Raw genomic sequence first — 19,547 nt, 5'->3', positions numbered from 1 at the left:
TGGGGACAACAGCACACCCTTCTAACCCAGCCTGAGGGATATCAGGGTCTTGATATTTAGTAGCAGCTCGTTTCAACTCATCAACAACAAGCTGGCAATAGTCCATCTTTGCCATCTTAGAATAATCCATGTTCACAAGCATTGCAGCTTCCCTACCGATACGGGTAGCTGAACCAGGACATATGAGCTTGCTAAAAAGAATGGCAAAAAAGACCTTCACAGCCAAATCTACCTTCTCGGGGTCTTCAACAAGATCAGTTAACAATTGTCGCAGATCTTTAGGCTCAATACTAGCATTGCTTTCGAACCCAAACTCTTGTTTCAAAAGAGCCAATGACTCATCATGTCCAGATTCTGCAGGGAGTATGGGAGTATCACCTCCTATAGGAAAACCAAACACATGATGAACACTGTCTCTATTAACCTCTAGAACTCTGCCAGATCCACAAGATAACTTCATGGTAGAGGTGTCAATATTCTTCATCAAATAACACATGAGAACACGTGATATGTTACCCTCGAGGACCCAATGAAAAACACAGCCAAAACCAGCTTCCTGAACCTTCAATCTGTGATTATCTTTTAACAATGCTGCAGCAGAACGCACTTCGCCGAGAGAACAGTGAATAGTTTGCTGAAAACGCGTCTTCTCACCATCAAGATCTTCAACTGCCTTCCTCTTCTGAGCCATAGTTTTCTTTGTCGGCCTTTTCAAAACTTTTTTCGAATCACCTTCCAAAACAACAGGTTTAGAAGGACCTGGCTTCCTACCAACTTTCTTCCCCTGGTAATGAAAAAAGCATAAAAAACCAAACAGTTAAAAACCACAAAAAAATTGATGAGAAGAGGAAGTTCACACCAATATGAACAAAGAAGTTCACACTAACCTTGACAGGAGCTTCAAAATCTGATTCATCACTAACAACTTCTCTACGACTCTTCTTAGCATTGCACTACATAAAATGAGATACATAAAAAGGGAAGAGTTCAGATTCAATAAACAAAAACAAAAAAAGAAGTTCACAGTGGTACAATTATGTAAAAATGGACAGACAAAAATAACCTTGCCAGCAGCAACACCATCTTCAGTGGCATCCGGGACATATGTCTCATCGACATCAATCTTACGTTTACGGTTGCCCAGACGTGATTTCCCAGGAGATGAAACTCGTTTCGAAGAAACAAATGGTCCGGACGAGAGCAAGAACACGAGGATCTGCGACGACAGATTTGTAGCCTCACGGTAGAGCAGATTTTTGTAAAAAAATAGAGAAGTTCACAATGGTACACCTATGTAAAAGTGAACAAAAAGGGAATTTAACAGAATAAACAAATAAGAACATAAAAGAAATAACCTTGTCAGCAGCAACATCTTCTTGAGTGGCACCTGGGGCGTATGTCTGCTGCAAAGGATCTCTCTGCCTGGCAAAGCAAGAAGAAGAAGCAACTTTCCCCAAAGGTGAATTCTCTTTTATCTTCCTGCAAACAACCCTTTCTTTCCTAACTTTAGGAGAAACAGTTTCAGCACCACATTCATCACATGTGGGTTCAGCAGCCTCGCCATCACATGCAACATCATGGACAACGGCAGTACCCTTAGCAGACTTTGCTTTCATAAGATATTTCCGGTAATATGTAGTAATTCTCTCCTGGTGCTGAGCTAATTTAGCAGCTTGTCTCTCCTTTTCCTTCGCAAGTTGTTCTTCCACCATATAATCCTGAGTAACTATTTGAGTACCAGCCACAGACTGAGATTGAGTTTCTTCCATCACAGGTGTAGCTTCAACTGTTTCAGATTCAAGAACTTGCCGCAGAGGAGTATAATCAAAGACAGGGCTGCCCATGTTACCCTTCTCAACAGCAGGAGTCCTGTCAAATACAGGGGGATCTAAGAAACGCGGTAAACTAACAGCAGAATATGCAGCAAAATCCTGGTTCAGCAAGTCCAGAGATTCTCTTATAGTCTGGTCAGCTGCATAACACAAACAAAGAACACAAAAAAAAGGACATGTAAACAAAAAAGCTTGTATGGATTGCAGGAAAAGGAAGTTCACTAGAAAATGTTACTGAGGTTCACATATGTATGTTGCTAACCTGACTCATCAGCATCATCTGTCATATTAGAAGATAGATTCCCCAAACCAGAAAACACAGCATCACCACAATCATCAACATGATCAAATACCTTCCCTAAAAAATACAAAAAACAAAATAATTCAATGTTCCTATGTGCAGCAAAATGTTAATTTCATGATTCACTTTAAAAAAACAGACTCTACATGAAAATAAAAATTATAAATAGGAAGAATGAACATAATTAATATAGTGAGTTCAATTAATGACAAGTAGTTCATTACATGTGCTATACAGAAAACAGATAAATAGATAGAACACTAAATGGTGACCACGGGGAATTATAACACAGAAAAAGCCTACAGAAAAGCAAACCCTAGAACAAAAATAAATGGGCCAGTCATAGGACAGAACAAAAACATGGATATTTCATTTTTTGACAACGCAAGAAAAGCATGAATTTATGGGTAGTAAAAAATACAAAACCGAAAAGCAAACCTTCACCACCAGTCGAAGCATCCTTATCCATCAGACAGAGAAAAAGAAAGAGGAATGGACTCCCAAACCAAAAATTGATGACGACCAGCCCGTCTGGGACGAACTAGAACCACCGCGAAGAAGAATCAGAGGAGCGCCGGAGTTCCAACCGCCGGCCGAACGGGAAAATATCGCCAGCAAACACCGAAGACGGCGAGGACGAGCAAACTGCAGCGAACCTAGGGTTTAGACCAAAGGGGAAATGGTGGATTTCGAATAGAAGGAAGGAATAAAAACAGGGGACGAGGGAGAGCAAATGATGCGGGGGGCAGCAGTTACCTAGAGCGCCGCCGCCATTGCAGAGAGGATATAGCAGTTTCGGGATGTCCGCCTGCGAGTGGGAGAAGTGGGGAGGGCGAAGGCGAAGGCGCAGACAAGAGGAGTAAAAAGAGGAGTTGGGAAATAACTGCACCAAGTTTATATTAAAAAAAAAGGAGGCAACAAAAAAAACACTGAAACGTTACCTTTGTCAGTCAGATAGAAACAACAGGAAGTTCACATCAAACTGCGACTGCGATTTACTTTGTCTAAAAAAAAGGAAAAATTATAGGATGGGAGGGTCACACGCGCACTGACCCCACAACCATTACGAAGTTCACTTGAAAACACGTCAGGGGTTCACTCATCTTGAAAAAAGGTATTTGAGTATGTTTAAAAACATTAATTGATTTCCTAATATGGCGGGTAGGAGTTCCCCACCACAATTACGAAGTGCAATTCTGTAAACGCAAGGAGTTCACTCATCTTAAAAAGGTATTATACTCTATTTTAAACATTTATTAAAAAACATTTTATTCATTTCCTAGTATGGGGGGGTCCCCCCCCCCCAACCCCCCCCCCCCCCCCTCCTATAAAACATTATACTTAAAATGTATGTACAAGAATAAAAAAATTAACAATGGTTAATTTATACATGGAGTTAAAGAAATAGAATAAAAGAAGTAAACTGACAGTAGTTCACGTAATAAAGTAACAGCAGTTCATTTTCAGATAAAAAAAGATAAAAACATGCGTATGAATGGAAAAACAATAATACAACAAAATTGGATTGTACATTAAAGTGAAGTTCACAACTTACAAACAGAGATACATACATGCTCGATGTGGATTTACAAGTGAAATAGAGGCCCCAACTTGTCTGGATGATGAAAATCAAACATGCAATTGACAAAGTTCATGCATTCCGGTAGTTCACATCATAAAGTTAAAGAAGTTCATTTGTTATAACAACAAAAAACATTCACTGCTGGTAATGAAAAACAGAGCAGAGACTTGTAAGCTACGAAAAAACACACAGATAACAAGCATTATCTAGATTATGTTACTACATCAAAGTGCAAGCATGAACACCACCGCGTCGTCACTGCATCAACTGAGGAAAACATAACTACACAAGCATAGGCAAATAGCGAACTAAGCAAAGAACATAGATCTATGAAAACAAAATTCGTGGATAAGGATCAAGCAAACCTATCAAACACAAAAATCCTACAGGGGAGAGAGACCCAATACAATTACCGAAGACAAACAATGCGCGAGAATATAACGGCGGAGCCATCAACCTCGAGGATTTCACGTAGAAGAACGCCGAAGCTGTGCGACGGCCATCAGAAAAAACAAATCTGCAGATCAAGATAAAAAAGATAAGAGCAGTGTCCGGATAGCATAGAAGAAACTGTGCCGCAGACATCGACGATCTGCGATGCACCAGTGGAGAACAAATTCGTCGATGGAGCGTCGGACACGAGCACGGAGATGATCCGCCACCGTCGCCGAAGTTCTAAGAAACGCATCGAGCAAAGGGAGGAGCTCGGGAGCGAGCAAGGGAGGAAATCGCCAGGGAGGAGCTCGGCAGCGAGCAGGGAGGAAATCGCCAGGGAGGAGCTCGGGAGCGAGCAGGGAGGAAATCGCTAGGGAGGAGCTCGGGAGCGAGCAGGGAGGAAATCGCCAGGGAGGAGCTCGGGAGGAGGGGTGGTATATATATATATATATCGTCCAGGAGATCAAGGCACGGGCGACTAATTTCCAAGACGTTCAGTTTGTTCACGAGGGTCGTTCCATGAACGGAGGGGATCTGTTACTCTGTGATGTAGGTCAGCACGAGCGACGCACATTGCTTGGCAAGGGGATCTGTTTCTCGTGATGTAAGTCGGCATGTGTTGTTCACAACTCTATACATTATGATACTATTTGAATAAAGAGGATGAGAGTTTTTCTCAAAAAAAGAAAAGGTGAGGAGATAATCGTAGGCCGTTCTATGTGCGCTTGACGTCATTGTCGATCGACATTTAAAAATCCTTTCACAATCATATGTAAGTTCATTAAAAAGGAAAAATATACAAGCTTCAGCATGGCACTCACAGAAAGCAAATATTCCCGAGCAAATATAGATAATGTGAATACAACACTGGTAAAAGTAGGATATTGAGCACAGTGCATATTGCCCTAGGGAACACGGTACAGCCGTACAAAGAAACACAATTCCTGCAGGCGTCTCCACAATTCACAACAACCATGAACAAAAAAATTCACAACGTAACATATCAGCCCAGACTACAAATTAGATTCAATACAAAGCATCTAGTACCCGGGCTGCTTTATTTCCTCATTCATTTGCTGGGAGAGGGGAAAACATGATCTTACAAAGGATATGAGAACGATTCCTTCAGCTTCTCTACCTCCAAATAAGCATTAGAGTATGGGAGGAACTCTGAGAAATGGCTTTGCATCAGATCATTGATGGCCACAGCGAGCTTTGGAATCTCCATGATCTCTTCATTAGTTAGCTTCCGAACAAACCTAGCAGGGTTGCCAGCCCAGAGTTCACCAGTAGGAATCCTCCTTCCTGGCGCCAGGACAGAACCAGCTTCTAGGATTGAGTTAGTCTCAACCAACGAACCTTCCATTAGGATGGAATGCTGGCCGATGATGCACTCGGGTTCAATAGTGCATGACCGCAGCAGACAGTATGCACCCACTGTCACATACCGATCAACAAGGGTCTCAGCTGGCAGTCCTGTGAAAAATAAGTACTAAAGATGAGATGAACCCAATCACCATTAACACAACGTATCTATCTGCCACCAAAAGTTTTAGGTAACATACAAAGGGCACGTGCATTAAGCAAAACCCCCAAATTACTTCACTATTAATTACTTAAAGAAAAACTACTGCCAAAAGCAGTAAGTCATGTCGCATACATGTCAAAAACATTCTGTACGAAAACGAGGAAAAATGATATCCCGCACGACACGATTTCAGGAAGAAATGTGAAAATCTCACCACACAATCAGGCAAAAGGTGCAATCAATAAATCAGTTAACAAATGAACAATGGTATGGAACCACTTTCTGATAAGCATTGATATTATACTGACAAGTATCAATCATACTTGTGGTATTGTCAGTATATCTGGATTCTGATATGAATGTTATCAGAATCCTAGAACCTTGTCATCAGAAATGAAGAATAATGTCCACATGATCTGGTCAGCATTATTAACCAACTTACAACAGAAGTCAAACATATCATCATGAACATTTATGAACAATGATAAGCTATCATCCAAGTACCGAGATTTCTAATAGCATATGTTAATGCATATAACCATTATATTTGGCAAAAGGGCATGGACATGCCAATGTAACAACTGGATGCAACTTCGGCCGACTTGCCTACAATCATAGAAGTAGCAATAATATTTATCATTATCTATATAAATGAACTAATAAATCCTCAGTTTGATGTGGCAAACTGAATTTGTTCATGGAGGCATGTGACTTAGCATCTCACCCTACATATATGCCTAAAATTTAAGAGTGCAACCAATGGGACAAAACCAAGTAACTAATCACAGACCGCCAAGAAACTTCTCTAATACTGTTGGCGTCTACTTGATTTGGAGGTTCCTATGCATTCTTCAGCTTTGTTCCAGATACAACAACAATCCCCATGCCGGGCAGGCGCGCGCGACGGCAGCCGCTCAATTTCGCGCTGCGACAAGGTCGTTCTGCTTCCACCACGACGAAGCCGCCCACTGCTGAACGGCGGGCTCACGTACAGGTCCTCCGCACCCTGGGGATTGTGGGCACCAACCAGACGATCACCGCCGCTGAGATGAAAGCTTTCGACGACGTCTTCGCTGCACCGATTCCGCTGGCCGTCCTCACCGCCATAGCCGCGCTAGTTGACAGGCAGCTTCCGACTTCCTTGCTGTCGCCTACGCCGGCCGGTGCGCCCATTGCGGCATAGCTGCGCCTGTCCTATCCGTCGATTTGTTGTTAATGGATTTTGGTCTCAAGGTTATCATTTGGAATGTCCGGGGCCTCAACGCTCGTGCACGCCGCGTAGCCATTCGCTCGCTGCTTGCCACCACAGATGCGTCCATCATCTGTTTCCAGGAAACAAAGATGGAGCTGATCCTTAGGAGCATTGTGCTTGAAACAATGGGCTCGGAGTTCGACGATTACGTCTACCTGCCCGCGGTTGGCACCCGTGGCGGTATCCTGCTTGCTTGGAGAAGCAAGGAAGTCAGCGTCTCTGACCCTCTTTTCACCGCGAACGCTCTCAGCGCCAAGGTGTCCTTGCCCTCGACCACGACAACCCCCTGGTGGATCACCGTTGTCTATGGGCCACAGGAAGATGCCGATAAAATCGCCTTCCTCCAGGAGCTGCGAGACATCAGGACCGAGTGCACCGGTCCCTGGATGCTCTGTGGGGACTTCAATTTGATCTACAAAGACGAAGACAAGAACAATGGCCACCTCGACCGGCGCACGATGGGGCGCTTTCGGCGTGTTTTGAATGACCTAGCCCTCAAGGAGATCTATCTCAATGGGAGGCGTTACACCTGGTCCAACGAGCAATCTCCCCCGACCCTCGTCCACCTCGATCGGTCGACTGGGAGGAGCAGCACAGCCATTGCCACCTGCGATGCATTGCATCCGTGGTGTCGGACCACAGTCCGCTGCTCCTTGACTGCTCTCCCTTACCACCGGGGCAATCCACGATAACCCCCCCAAGTTGGTGCACCTTCCATCATATGCCCCCCTTGAGTCACTGACATGTGGGGCCAGACCCCACATGTCAGCGACACAAAGGGGGGCATATGATGGAAGCGCGCGCGAACTGGAGGGGTTATCGTGTATTTTCCCCTTACCACCAGCTTACCGGAGGTTCCACTTCGAGGACTTCTGGACGCGTTTGGACGGTTTCGGGGGTGTAGTTGGCCACGGCGCGTGGCCTCACGAGCTGGAGCGCCCACACCGTTGGAAGTGTCAGGGATAAGCTCGCCATCTCTCGCCTGCTGCTGCTGAAACTAGACAAGGCGCAAGAGGACCGGAACCTGTCAAATGTCGCCGCATGAGGATTGGCTTCGCAAGGAGATCAAGCGCACGTACCTGGGACTGGCTTCCCTCGAACGAACCATTGCTAGGCAGCGCGCTCGCATCGCTTTTCTCAAGCAGTGCTCCTACCGTCGACAGAAGAATAGGATCTATTCCATCTCTGTCCAAGACTCGGTGCTCACGGACCAAGGCGACATTGCCGCGGCCGCGTTCGAACACTTTGATGACCTGTTGGGCACGGACGCTGGCCGGGATTGCACCATCAACCTCGCCGATCTGATCGAGCCTGACGCTTCCCTTGCTAGTCTCGAGGCCCCCTTCGGTGAGGACGAGATCTGGCAGGCCATCGAGCGCCTACCCGCCCACAAAGCACCTGGGCCGGACGGGTATACCGCGGAATTCCTGAAGGCGTGTTGGGGTACGGTCAAGGCCGACATCGTCGGGGTTTTTCAGCAGTTGTACGAGCTGCGCGGCAGGGGCTTCCACCGGCTGAACCAGGCCCTGCTCACGCTCATACCGAAGCACGCCGACGCGAGTAGCCTGCGGGACTACCGGCCTATTAGTCTTATCCATCTTCTGGCCAAGCTCTTCACCAAGGTCCTATCCCTGCGCCTCGCACCCAAGCTCGACAAGCTTGTCAGCCCTGTGCAGAACGCGTTCATCGCGGGTCGTAGCCTCCACGACAACTTCGTCCTGGTGCGACAGTCCGCCCGCCTCCTTCACCAACTGGGAGACCCGCGCATCCTCATCAAGTTGGGACCTCGCCCGCGCTTTCGACTAGCTGGCCTGGCCCTTTCTCTTTGAGGTTCTGAGACACTACGGCTTTGGGAACCGCTTCCTCGATTGGTTGGCCATCTTGCTCACCTCCGCCAACACCAGAGTAATGATCAACGGGCAGCCGGGGCCGGCAATATGGCATCGACATGGGCTCCGTCAGGGCAACCCGCTGTCCCCACAGCTGTTCGTCCTCGCCGTCGACTCTCTAGGACGCTTGTTTCGCCGCGCCACTGAGCTTGGTGTGCTACGTCAGCTCCACCCTCGGCGCGTGCTGCCGTCGATATCGCTTTATGCGGACGACGTAATCCTGTTTTGCCATCCGATCCAGGAGGAGATTGAGGCCGTCAAAGCCACGCTCGACCTCTTTGGACGCGCATCTGGTCTAAGCGTCAACTACGGCAAGAGCACCGCCACGAGCACCGCCACGCTCATTCGCTGCGCCCCGGAGGAAGTGCAACCTGCCGTCGACCTGCTCACTTGCCTGGTGGTCGAGATGCCCATCACCTACCTGGGAATCCCTTTGACCATCCGTAAGCCTACGAGCGGCCAGATGCAACAGATGGTGGACCGGGTCGCGGCTAGACTGCCCAGTTGGAAGGCCAACCTCATGGACAAGGCTGGGCGTCTCACCATGGTCATGTCAGTCCTAGGAGCCATCCCCATCCACCAGCTGCTGGTCCTCGCGCCCTCCAAGAAGACCCTCAGGCTAATCGTCAAGATCGAGCGCGGTTTCTTGTAGGCAGGCAGGGCTGCAGCCAATGGCGGACACTGCCATGTCAACTGGCAGTGTGTTGCCCTCCCTATTGCCCTTGGTGGCTTGGGTGTCCATGATCTGGAGCGGACGAGCATGGCCCTACGCCTACGCTGGATGTGGTTCAGTCAGAACGACGATCGCCGGGCCTGGCATGGCCTTGTTTACGGATCAAAAGCGAGCCTTGTTCTTCGCCTCCACGACGATGATACTTGGCAACAGCCACACCGCTAAGTTTTGGGACGACCGATGGCTGGATGGACGTTCGGTCAAGGAGATCGCACCCTCGCTCCACGCGTGCATCGTGCATCCCTAAACGTCGCCGCAAATCGCGTACGGTTGCGGACGGGCTGCAGGACAACAGATGGGCAAGGGATATCCATGGCACGCTTGGCATCCAGGAAATTAGCGAGTATCTACAGCTTTGGCAGAGGGTCGAGGGCACGCTCCTTAGCCAGGACCCTGATCACCTGCGTTGGAAGTGGACTGCGTCCGGAATCTACTCCACCAAATCCGCCTACCTCGCCACTTTCCAAGGAGCGATCGCGTGCCCGGCTGCCAAGCACATCTGGCGGACTTGGGCTCCACAGAAGGTTAAATTCTTCCTTTGGTTGGCCCTGCAAGATCGCTGTTGGACTGCCGAGCGGCTTGCTAGACGCGGCCTACCTCACCATCCCCGATGCCTACTCTGCGACCAGCTTCCTAGGCGCTCGCCTGGCTGAGGATACCCTGCAGGACTCCGGACAGCGACTCAGCCTCCCTGACCGACTGGATCACCGAGACAAAGCCGGCCCTCCCAAAGCCGCTCCGCAGGGGTTTTGCTTCGGCCACTTTGCTGATCCCTTGGATGCTCTGGAAACACGAAACGATTGTGTCTTCAACAGGGCTCGGCCGTCGACGCAGGCTCTTCTTATCAAGATCGAGGAGGAAGCTACCGATTGGGCTAGGGCAGGGGCGCTCGGCCTACGGGCTGTGCACTAGGCATTTTTCGCTTGTTTTTTGCTTCCCCTAAGGGACTTGTAACCTAAACTCTCTTTTCAATGATATGAAGCGCAAAGGTCCTTTGCCGTTTTCTCAAAAAAAAGAAAAAAAAAAACAACATCAAAGCCTTTTTTCCAAGCAAGTTGGGGTAGGCTAGATATGAAACCCAACAGAAAAGAGAACCAAAACAAGAAGACATAAAGAAAAAGAAAAAAGAAGGGGAAAAAGGAAAAGAGAAAAGAGAAAAGAAGCGACTGACTAAGGTTCCGGCACATGGATCGCTGATCTCCATGCAGTCCTATCAAGAGCCAAGACTTTAGGTACATTCCAATCCCTTAGGTCTCTTTTTATCGCCTCCGCCCACGTCAACTTTGGTCGTCCTCTACCCCTTCTAGTCTCCTCCATACTCTTTAGAGTTCCACTGTTAACGGGAGCTTCTGGAGGCCTCCGCTGGATATGCCCAAACCACCTTAGTCAGTGTTGGACTAGCTTCTCATCAATCGGTGCCACCCCTAGCCTATCACGAATTACCTCATTCCTAATCCGGTCCTTTCTTGTATGGCCGCACATCCAACGCAGCATGCGCATCTCTGCGACACTCATTTGTTGGATATGTTGTCTTTTAGTGGGCCAACATTCTGCCCCATAAAGCATCGCCGGTCTGACAGCCGTCCTATAGAACTTACCTTTTAGCTTTTGTGGGACCTTCTTGTCACATAGGATACCAGATGCCTGCCTCCACTTCATCCACCCTGCATCGATCCTGTGGCAAACATCCTCATCGACATCACCATTGCTTTGCAACATAAGTAACTGAAGGTGTCCCTCTTGGGCACTATCTTTCCATCTAAACTGACATCTCCGTCTTCGCCACCAACACCACTAAAATCGCATCGCATGTACTCAGTCTTGGTCGTGCTAAGTCTAAACCCCTTTGACTCCAACGTTTGCCTCCATAGCTCTAACTTCCTATTCACTCCGGCCCTAGTTTCATCTACTAGCACCACATCATCAGCAAAGAGCATACACCAAGGAATATCACCTTGTATATCCTTGGTCACCTCATCCATCACCAAGGAAAACATGTATGGGCTCAAGGCTGACCCTTGATGTAGTCCAGATACACAGAAAGGGAAAAAAAAAGAGTAGTACAAGTCAGAAAAGGATTATCATAGCTCATCCTAGTTCAGGGACAGTAGGCCCAACTCATACTGTAAATTGCTTAATTTTCATATAGGAGTCCAGACAATGAATCTCTAACTATTAGTGACAGATTGATAATCTGTTGCTGACCAGAAGGATAATACTTAGTGGTAATAAGCAGCGACGCAGGATGCAAGAAACAATGAGATCATCGAAGATAAGACAGAATTGACTATCCATCATGAAACACATGTCATGCTTGCAAACAAGCAACTAAGGAAAAGAAGAAGAAGAAAACATGTCGCCACCTTACAAGCTAGTTCCACTATTATGCTACAAAACCACCAACGAAATATAAAACAAGAGAAACCATTTGTAAAAATAAATATCAAACGCCACTGCACTCTAAAGCTAGGAAGCGTGGATACTTCAGTTTATAGGCGTGTCGGTATCAGATACTAGACGGATAGAGGATACTGCCCAGATACGTATCCCGTATGTATCTGCCAATTTTCCAATTAAAAAAAGTAAAACAAATAGTGATAGGTGTGGGATACCTCAGGGATACGCTGATGATATGGAAACCTAGTAGAACCGCTTGATATATCTCCTCCCACACAACCTCTCTCTCGTTAACGAGTGACTCAGCTGCCGCCTCCCATCGCTAACTGAAGCGCCACACCCCATGGCTAACCCTACTGCAGGGGCCGCCGCTGGCGCCGGCGCCTTGCCGCTCGGCTCCTCCGCTCTCTCCTCGCTGGTGCCGCTGAAGCCATAAGGAGGAGCTGGCTGCCGGTGAGCCTTCTTTCCTTGTCCCTTCTACATGCATGGACAGCTTCCAGGCCAATCTCCTTCAATTGCTCACTTCTCCCTTTCAGATCTGATAGTCGCCTGCCTTCCATATCCTCTAGTTGCTTCCTAGTCTCCCACGTGAGGCGGCTGTTTTTTTGTAATGTTGAGTTTGAGTATTGAGATTTCTTGATTTCTTTCCTTGCTTATCATGCTTGCTGTGTAATAGTGTTTGTATTTTGCACTATTTAGGATGCACCACCGGCAAATAATATAGACAACAGGCCCTTGTGGAATTATGTAGACATTGTAGAGACAAGTGCAGGAGATGGAGGAAATAGGCGATTCAGGTGCAGGTTTTGTAGTCGTGAATACAATGGAAGCTATGCGAGAGTTAAAGCACATTTGCTTAAGATAAGAAATAAGGGGATCATAACGTGTACAACTGTGATAGATTAGAGGTTCCGACAACTTCAAACTGAAGTTGCAGCAGCTGAAGAACAATAGGACCAAGTTTATGGTTCATTTCCATGTTTCTGTCACCTTATCAAATTATTAGAATTCCTTAATTAGTTGCTTTTGTTTGTGATGTGGTATATTAATCCTATGAACAATTACTACTTTTGGTATCTTAAATAAATAATAGTATATATATGCAAACATATCCATGTATCTGTATTTTTGGAAAAAATCGACGTGTCCCCGTATCACGTATCGGATACCTATCCAAGTATCTGTGCTTCCTGGCTCTAAAGGCAGCCTGATTACATTGTTAAGTACTACATCCAGGCTAATCTAAACAATTATTTCATAGTTATGAGAAGTATTGGCTAAAAATTCTAAATAGTCAACGCATTAATTAACCCAAAAGTTAAATTGGCCTCAAGACAGGGCCAGGCGAGCAGGAGTGCGACCTGTGCGGCCGCACATGGCCCCAAAATTTTTGGGGCCCAAACTTTCGTAAGCGGTTCACAGTACATCAGGCTGCACTGCCGCTGGGATTGGTGGGAACTATCACAGAGGAGAGTAGTCCCGGCGCGGAGCAGGGTTCCGCTCAGCCCTTTGTCCCTTTGGTTTCTGTCGATGGGATCGAGAAACGCCATTGATGAGACCTCTTTTTCTGTCGAACAGTTACGTCTGGGAGGAAGAAGAAAGGGAAAAATATGGGCTTGGACTAATGGGCTTAAGTTATTGCGGAAGGCCCATTTACTATTTTTCAGCACAGCATGCACATCACGCCTCTGTATCTTCTAAAGAAAAAGCATGCGCCTGTAGCGAGTACCATGTCCACGCTCGATCAAGTGGTTTGATTGGGCGACTAAAAAAATGTGGTTTGATTGGGGGGGAAATCACCGTATTGCAGCCTCACAATTCAGGTTTCAAGTGGTGCGGTATGTCCCGCCACGCCGCGAGGCCGCCCGCAAAGCCAAATTCATTCGCTCCCCAAGTTCCAAATCCTCGTTGACCTCCCTCTGTCGCTGACGGCGCCGTCACCGCCACAATCGATGCCCCGAGCTTCTCTTCCCTCTCCCCTCCCTATCAGTGAACCTGCTCGCAGTTCCTGATGTTGGGGTCGACGGCGGCGCCACCGCCATCTCCACATCAGGACTGCCCTTCTGGAATCCTCGACGGAGAAGATCTTCCTCCACCCTCCCTCACTAACTGCAGCCAGCGTTTCGTCGCCATCAACTTCCGCAAGACCAACATCCTCGCTGCGCCCTATTCTCTTCTAAAAGAATAAAGGATCTCTGCCATCTGCTGAAATCGTTGCCAAAGATCAACTCCAAGGTATGTGACCCAACATCCTCCCCTGTTTTCTAAGAATTACTTGCCCTGCCCAAGTTGGGAGAACACAGATAGGAGAATGGTGATACCTTGTCTCACGTTAAGGACCTCCCCTGTTTTCTAAGATCTGAATCTTCCATTGCTTGAACCTTAGGGCTTAGGCAACGAAAAATAAGCTCTGTCCATGACTGCAGTAGCCGTTGCTTCACGGACTGTTTATGACATGTGCAAAGCTGCTTCAAGGGACATTTCTATACCAGATATCTGTCTCCAGCACAAGTCTAGGGGAAAGAGTGGACGCTGGTCCAGAAACAAGATGCTTCTGTTAGAAGATTTTTTTTATAATTCCGTGCTAGCTAGAATGTTTAACTTTGAGTCATCATCTGAAATTATTTCGAACTGTCTGTGTGTTTTAAATGCATTGCTCCATGTTTTTTTTATATAATTGTCTATATTACACTGTGCTGACAAATGCATGTTTCCCGTTGTGTACTGTGCATTTTCCATTTTGTTGCTCCAATATGCATACTGTTGTACACATGTCATAAAGACAGATGAAAGTTAAGAGACATGTAATATTCGTGTACTGGGATGAAGAGTGCACAAACAGACAGTTTGGTTTGTACAATAGAGAGATGTCTAACGCTTCGTACATTAAAATAGTCCACATGATTTTATACAGAGTACTGATAAGACTCTGCCTCATGTAATCATCAGTCGGTGTTATGGTGCCATGTTGACCTTATGGTGCATATGTTTGTTCAAGTTTGGTTACAAGTGGTTAAGGCATCTCCTGGATAACTATGGGGACTGGAAATGAAATACAGTAACTGGTGACTGCTCTTCATCTTGTGCCCTCATCAACTCTGTGTGCACATAAATACTTATATGTCAGATGACACAGAGGAAAAATGTTGATGATTTATCACATCTTAATCTTCAGTCAGTAGTATTCTATGACCTCATTATCTTGGGTTCTGATGCTAAGGTGTGAAAACATCCAAAACTCAGCCTAATTCCTACTGACATGTTGAAGTTATTTGCAGGCGATGACAAAATCTTGACCCTCCTTAACATCACACTTTCATGTGAAACAGTTGTTTATCTTGGTGCTCTCAAACCTGCTATGTTTTACCTATTTGCTGGACATGCTGGAAGTGGGACATCGAATAGAATTGTTTATAGGATTGCCTAATGAATTCTATGTCAACTTGAAAAGACCAAGCTGAAGAATGCTCAATCTAATTCCTGTTGCACATGTACTAGTTTGCCAAGTAAATTTGCATGGTGGGTCGGGCAGATTTTTATCCAAATTGGTAATAAAGTCACAGAGTTATGTTACTACTCCTACCATGCTTAGCTACTGAATTCTAGCATATGGAATGTTCAGACATGAAAATTCTATTTCAGTTCCAACCTGTGATCTGTGTTTTTTACTCCCAGTTATGCACTTATGCTGTTTCCAAGACCTCGTGTTATAGTGCATCGAGTGTGATTGCTATACGGGTCAGCACCTCTCGCCCCTTCTCTGCAACTTGATTATCTTGTTCTGATTCGTTTTGGTTTCTTTGTACCGTTTCTTCTCATGAGATTGTTTTATGATTTCTTCAGATATGCACCTCCGTTAGCATTGAAGAAGGGTGATGTCGAAACATGTTTGCATCACTGGTCTTCAAGATCGACGAGCTAGTTTTTTTGTGTCTCTATGTGTTGCAAGTTTCGGTTTTAGATGTATGTACTGGGCACCCTATTCTCAATGCGTGTGCTCCATGTAAATATAAATTCAGAGAAGTACATGCTACATCGACTTTATTTATCTTCCATGCTACATCTCTCCCTCTTCTGTCTCCTGAATGATCTGAAATGATGTTTTGGTTTTGGATCGAATTGGTTTAGGATCTCTTCCGTTTTTCCCCCTTTATACTTTGAAAATGTACTGATAAGTCTATACATGATCCATAGTGCTAGTCAGAAATATGTTTGTATTTTTCTCAAGAATATTGGTTGCATTGCTCGAGAAAATAGGTCCACGAGTTGTAACTGGACAGGCATTCTTGATGGATAGTCGAGCTGAGCTCAATAGAATGGCTGTCCGTCATGGATTTTTTGAGCTGCTTTGGTTCACCCTCCCTGAGCTAGCTAATACTCCGATCAGCCGAGCTAGCTAGGACTTCTGATCGGTCAGACAGCTAGCTAGCTAGTTGCTCCTCTAAGCGAGCACGCGGGCAGGTGCGGGATGACGCGGCGTGCCGCAAGGTCCCGCACCAACTCCAGCGGTCGGTGGCAGCAAGCCGCGAGTGTCCCGCAGACCTGGCGCTGTCCCGCGTCGCTATGTAGCGGGCAGCCGCAACCCGCGCCGCTTGCAACCTGACTCACAATCTTAGATCAACTCTATACTCTCGCTAGCTCAAAATGAAAAAATCCATACCCCCGGAGCAATAGACGACGTTGCGGCCATGCTCCCGATTGGGCCTAGCCTACGTCGCTGGTCAATGCCGCGGCAGTTAGGGAATATGTAGTCTATTGCTAGAACCGCTAGGAAGCTGAGAAGACGAGAACCATTGAGGCACGGCTGTGTGGAGCCACCGCGCCAGTTCATTTTGTTGCCGATCACCAAATTAATGATGGTCTTGTCGAGATAGGGCCTCATTTCAGAGTGCCGGACAGGGCCCCGGATTTTACCGGCCCGGCCCTGCCTCAAGAACCAATGCGATAGTAATAAAGAATAATCAGCTTGAGTGTGGTCGTGCACATAGTCAGCATAAACTCGACAGTCCAGTTGCACACCCTTTCAAATTACATTGGGTATAGATTGTACTGATTATAATGATAAAAAAATGGTGATTTAGGAGTTAACTAAAAGAATTGGACGGATCTAAGAACAATTTTGTACACCAGAATATGGGAACAAAACCAAGCATGGAACTACGTTCAAATTACATAGTTATACACAGTGGCGGAGACATTACCCAGGCAATGGGGCAATGGCCCAGGGTGCATGGATGTTTCCTTTGCTAAATATTAGTGATTTTCAGTATAAACATGAGTGTATCTCTTATGATTTGTTCCTCTATTGGTACAAAATGGCCCTCTTTTTTACTACGTTGTAGCTCCACTGGTTATAAGTAAGAGAATATTGATTGGGCATAACTGCAACCTCAATCCGAAGTTGATAATCATTCAGGATTTGAACATACAAATAACCATGGTTATCTAGCAAATGCCTCTCACAGACAACCAAATTGGACTAGCTACTTGTGATCCTCTGTTCTCCCAATCAAATTACCCCCATCATCATTTCTAGCATATCGAGTAGAGAAGAGTGGCACACTAAGAGGTAAGACATCATCAAACTACGCAATATAGACATTATCGAATCCACATCGCGTCAATGGGAACGAAGACATCGAATCATCCAAGAACAACAGTAATATTTTGCCAGATCTGGGTACTACACAAGGTAGAAAGAACGGATAGCAAGGAGGGTGGGTGACCTGTAGGTGCGGACCAGGCGGCGTGCAGTACGCACCGCTCCTGGACGTTGGCGCAGAATCCGAGTGTGATCTTGTTGAGGTCTCCCCGCAGCACAGAGCCGCTCCAGACGGATGCGCCGTCGTGGACGGTGACCTGCCCAGCGAGCACGGCCTCGGGAGCCACGTACGCATCGACGGCCACCTTGGGCAGCCACTGCCCGAGCGGTACTAGCTGCCTCTGCCCGCGGTAGTCCCACCGCACCCGATCCGCACCTGCTGCCGCGGCTGCGGCGGGGGATAGTGGGGGCGAAGAAGCGGCGGGTGACGGTGAGGCGGTGGCGGTTGAGTAGAGAATCCTACGGAGAAAAGGCCCCGCGGAGGCGGAGGCGCGGCGAGAGAGCCGGGACATGGAGGCGGCGGCCATGGTGGCGCTGGTGGTCCGGGTTGTGTGTGTCTGTCTGTGGACGGGCGAGCAGGCGGATGGTCCAACGTTCGGTCGCTGTCTGGGGGAAGCCGGAAGTTTACCCGGGCTTGGTTCTGTGTGTAAATGGGCTTCTGGAATGTCGAGGACGACGTTGTCACCACACACGACCTTCCAAGGGCCCAAGCGGGGCAATCCCATATTTGACGCCTAACGCGAACCTTATTGTCCCTACGCGTATCCCTCTTCCTTGAGCACGAGATAGATGGGCCAGCCATTTTAGGTGATGGTCGGGGAGGTGCAAGAGGAAGAAGACGACTACCCGCCCACCTCGCCGGAGATGGGGACGACGCGGCCTGCCGCGATGTCGCTAGCGAAGCCGAGGAATGAAACTTAGGGTTTCACATGCGGGTACTTATGGTTTCAGGTGCGGGTACTACGGTTTCAGGTGCGGTGGCTCGCCGGCTTTGGTCTTAGGGTTTCTGGTGCGGGTGCGGTGGGCGGCGCCGGAGAAGATGGGTGGTGGGGTGGTTTAGAGGGAAGCCAGGGCGGTGGAGGATTGACGAAGGACTGCGATCGATGAGGGCGGGGCGACGACGTAGCACGGGAGCGGTGCCGGCCGCGGGTGGTGGCGGTAGGCGCCCTGGCGCCGGCGGAGGAGGCGAGGGATGAGCTGGGATGGGAGAAAGAAGGTGACCGACGGAGGCAGAGGAAGGTGACCGACGGAGACAGAGGATGGTGACGGGAGGAAGAAGATGACTAGGTGTGGGCTGCAGCCCATAACAGCGCCCCTACGTGCGTCCACTCGTACGGGGACGCATCAAGCGTCAACTAGGGGAACCCCCCCCCCCCCCCACGCTGTGCTTCATCCTGGGACACATCGCCGGGAGAGACGCGAAGCCCACAAAACACGGTATAAGGAGGCACATGCCCATAAGAAGCGGGCTGATGGCGTGTAACTCACACGTTCGTTGGGAACCCGAAGAGGAAGGTATGATGCGCACAGCAGCAAGTTTTCCCTCAGAAAGAAACCAAGGTTTATCGAACCAGGAGGAGCCAAGAAGCACGTTGAAGGTTGATGGCGGCGGGATGTAGTGCGGCGCAACACCAGGGATTCCGGCGCCAACGTGGAACCTGCACAACACAACCAAAGTACTTTGCCCCAACGAAACAGTGAGGTTGTCAATCTCACCGGCTTGCTGTAACAAAGGATTAACCGTATTGTGTGGAAGATGATTGTTTGCGTAAAACAAAGAGAAAAGATTGCAGAGATTGTATTTCAGTATAAAGAATTGGACCGGGGTCCACAGTTCACTAGAGGTGTCTCTCCCATAAGATAAACAGCATGTTGGGTGAACAAATTACAGTTGGGCAATTGACAAATAAAGAGGGCATGACCATGCACATACATATCATGATGAGTATAGTGAGATTTAATTGGGCATTACGACAAAGTACATAGACCGCCATCC

At 47.6% G+C, this 19,547-nt stretch overlaps 1 protein-coding gene across 1 annotated transcript; it reads right to left on the bottom strand.

Annotated features, from left to right (window-relative positions):
- Positions 1-4,972: 4,972 nt before the first annotated feature.
- On the bottom strand, positions 4,973-18,170 carry LOC127323157 (gamma carbonic anhydrase-like 2, mitochondrial). The gene is made up of 2 exons (XM_051351343.2): positions 17,676-18,170; positions 4,973-5,626 (listed from the first exon to the last, which is right to left on the bottom strand). The coding sequence occupies exons 1-2, from the start codon at positions 18,076-18,078 to the stop codon at positions 5,250-5,252; spliced, it is 780 nt and encodes a 259-aa protein (XP_051207303.1). The 5' UTR covers positions 18,079-18,170; the 3' UTR covers positions 4,973-5,249.
- Positions 18,171-19,547: the final 1,377 nt, after the last annotated feature.

Source organism: Lolium perenne, chromosome 6 (assembly GCF_019359855.2).
Source record: "Lolium perenne isolate Kyuss_39 chromosome 6, Kyuss_2.0, whole genome shotgun sequence".
Classification (NCBI taxonomy): domain Eukaryota; kingdom Viridiplantae; phylum Streptophyta; class Magnoliopsida; order Poales; family Poaceae; genus Lolium; species Lolium perenne.
This window is presented reverse-complemented; position numbering and strand designations above follow the sequence as displayed.

Bases quoted from the DNA above. Each gene is read 5' to 3' on its own strand.
- LOC127323157 (XM_051351343.2), bottom strand. From the start codon at position 18,078: ATGGCCGCCGCCTCCATGTCCCGGCTCTCTCGCCGCGCCTCCGCCTCC. The intron at 5,627-17,675 runs GTCACCCACCCT...TATTTTTCACAG, and splicing joins CGCCTGGTCCGCACCTACAG to GACTGCCAGCTGAGACCCTT.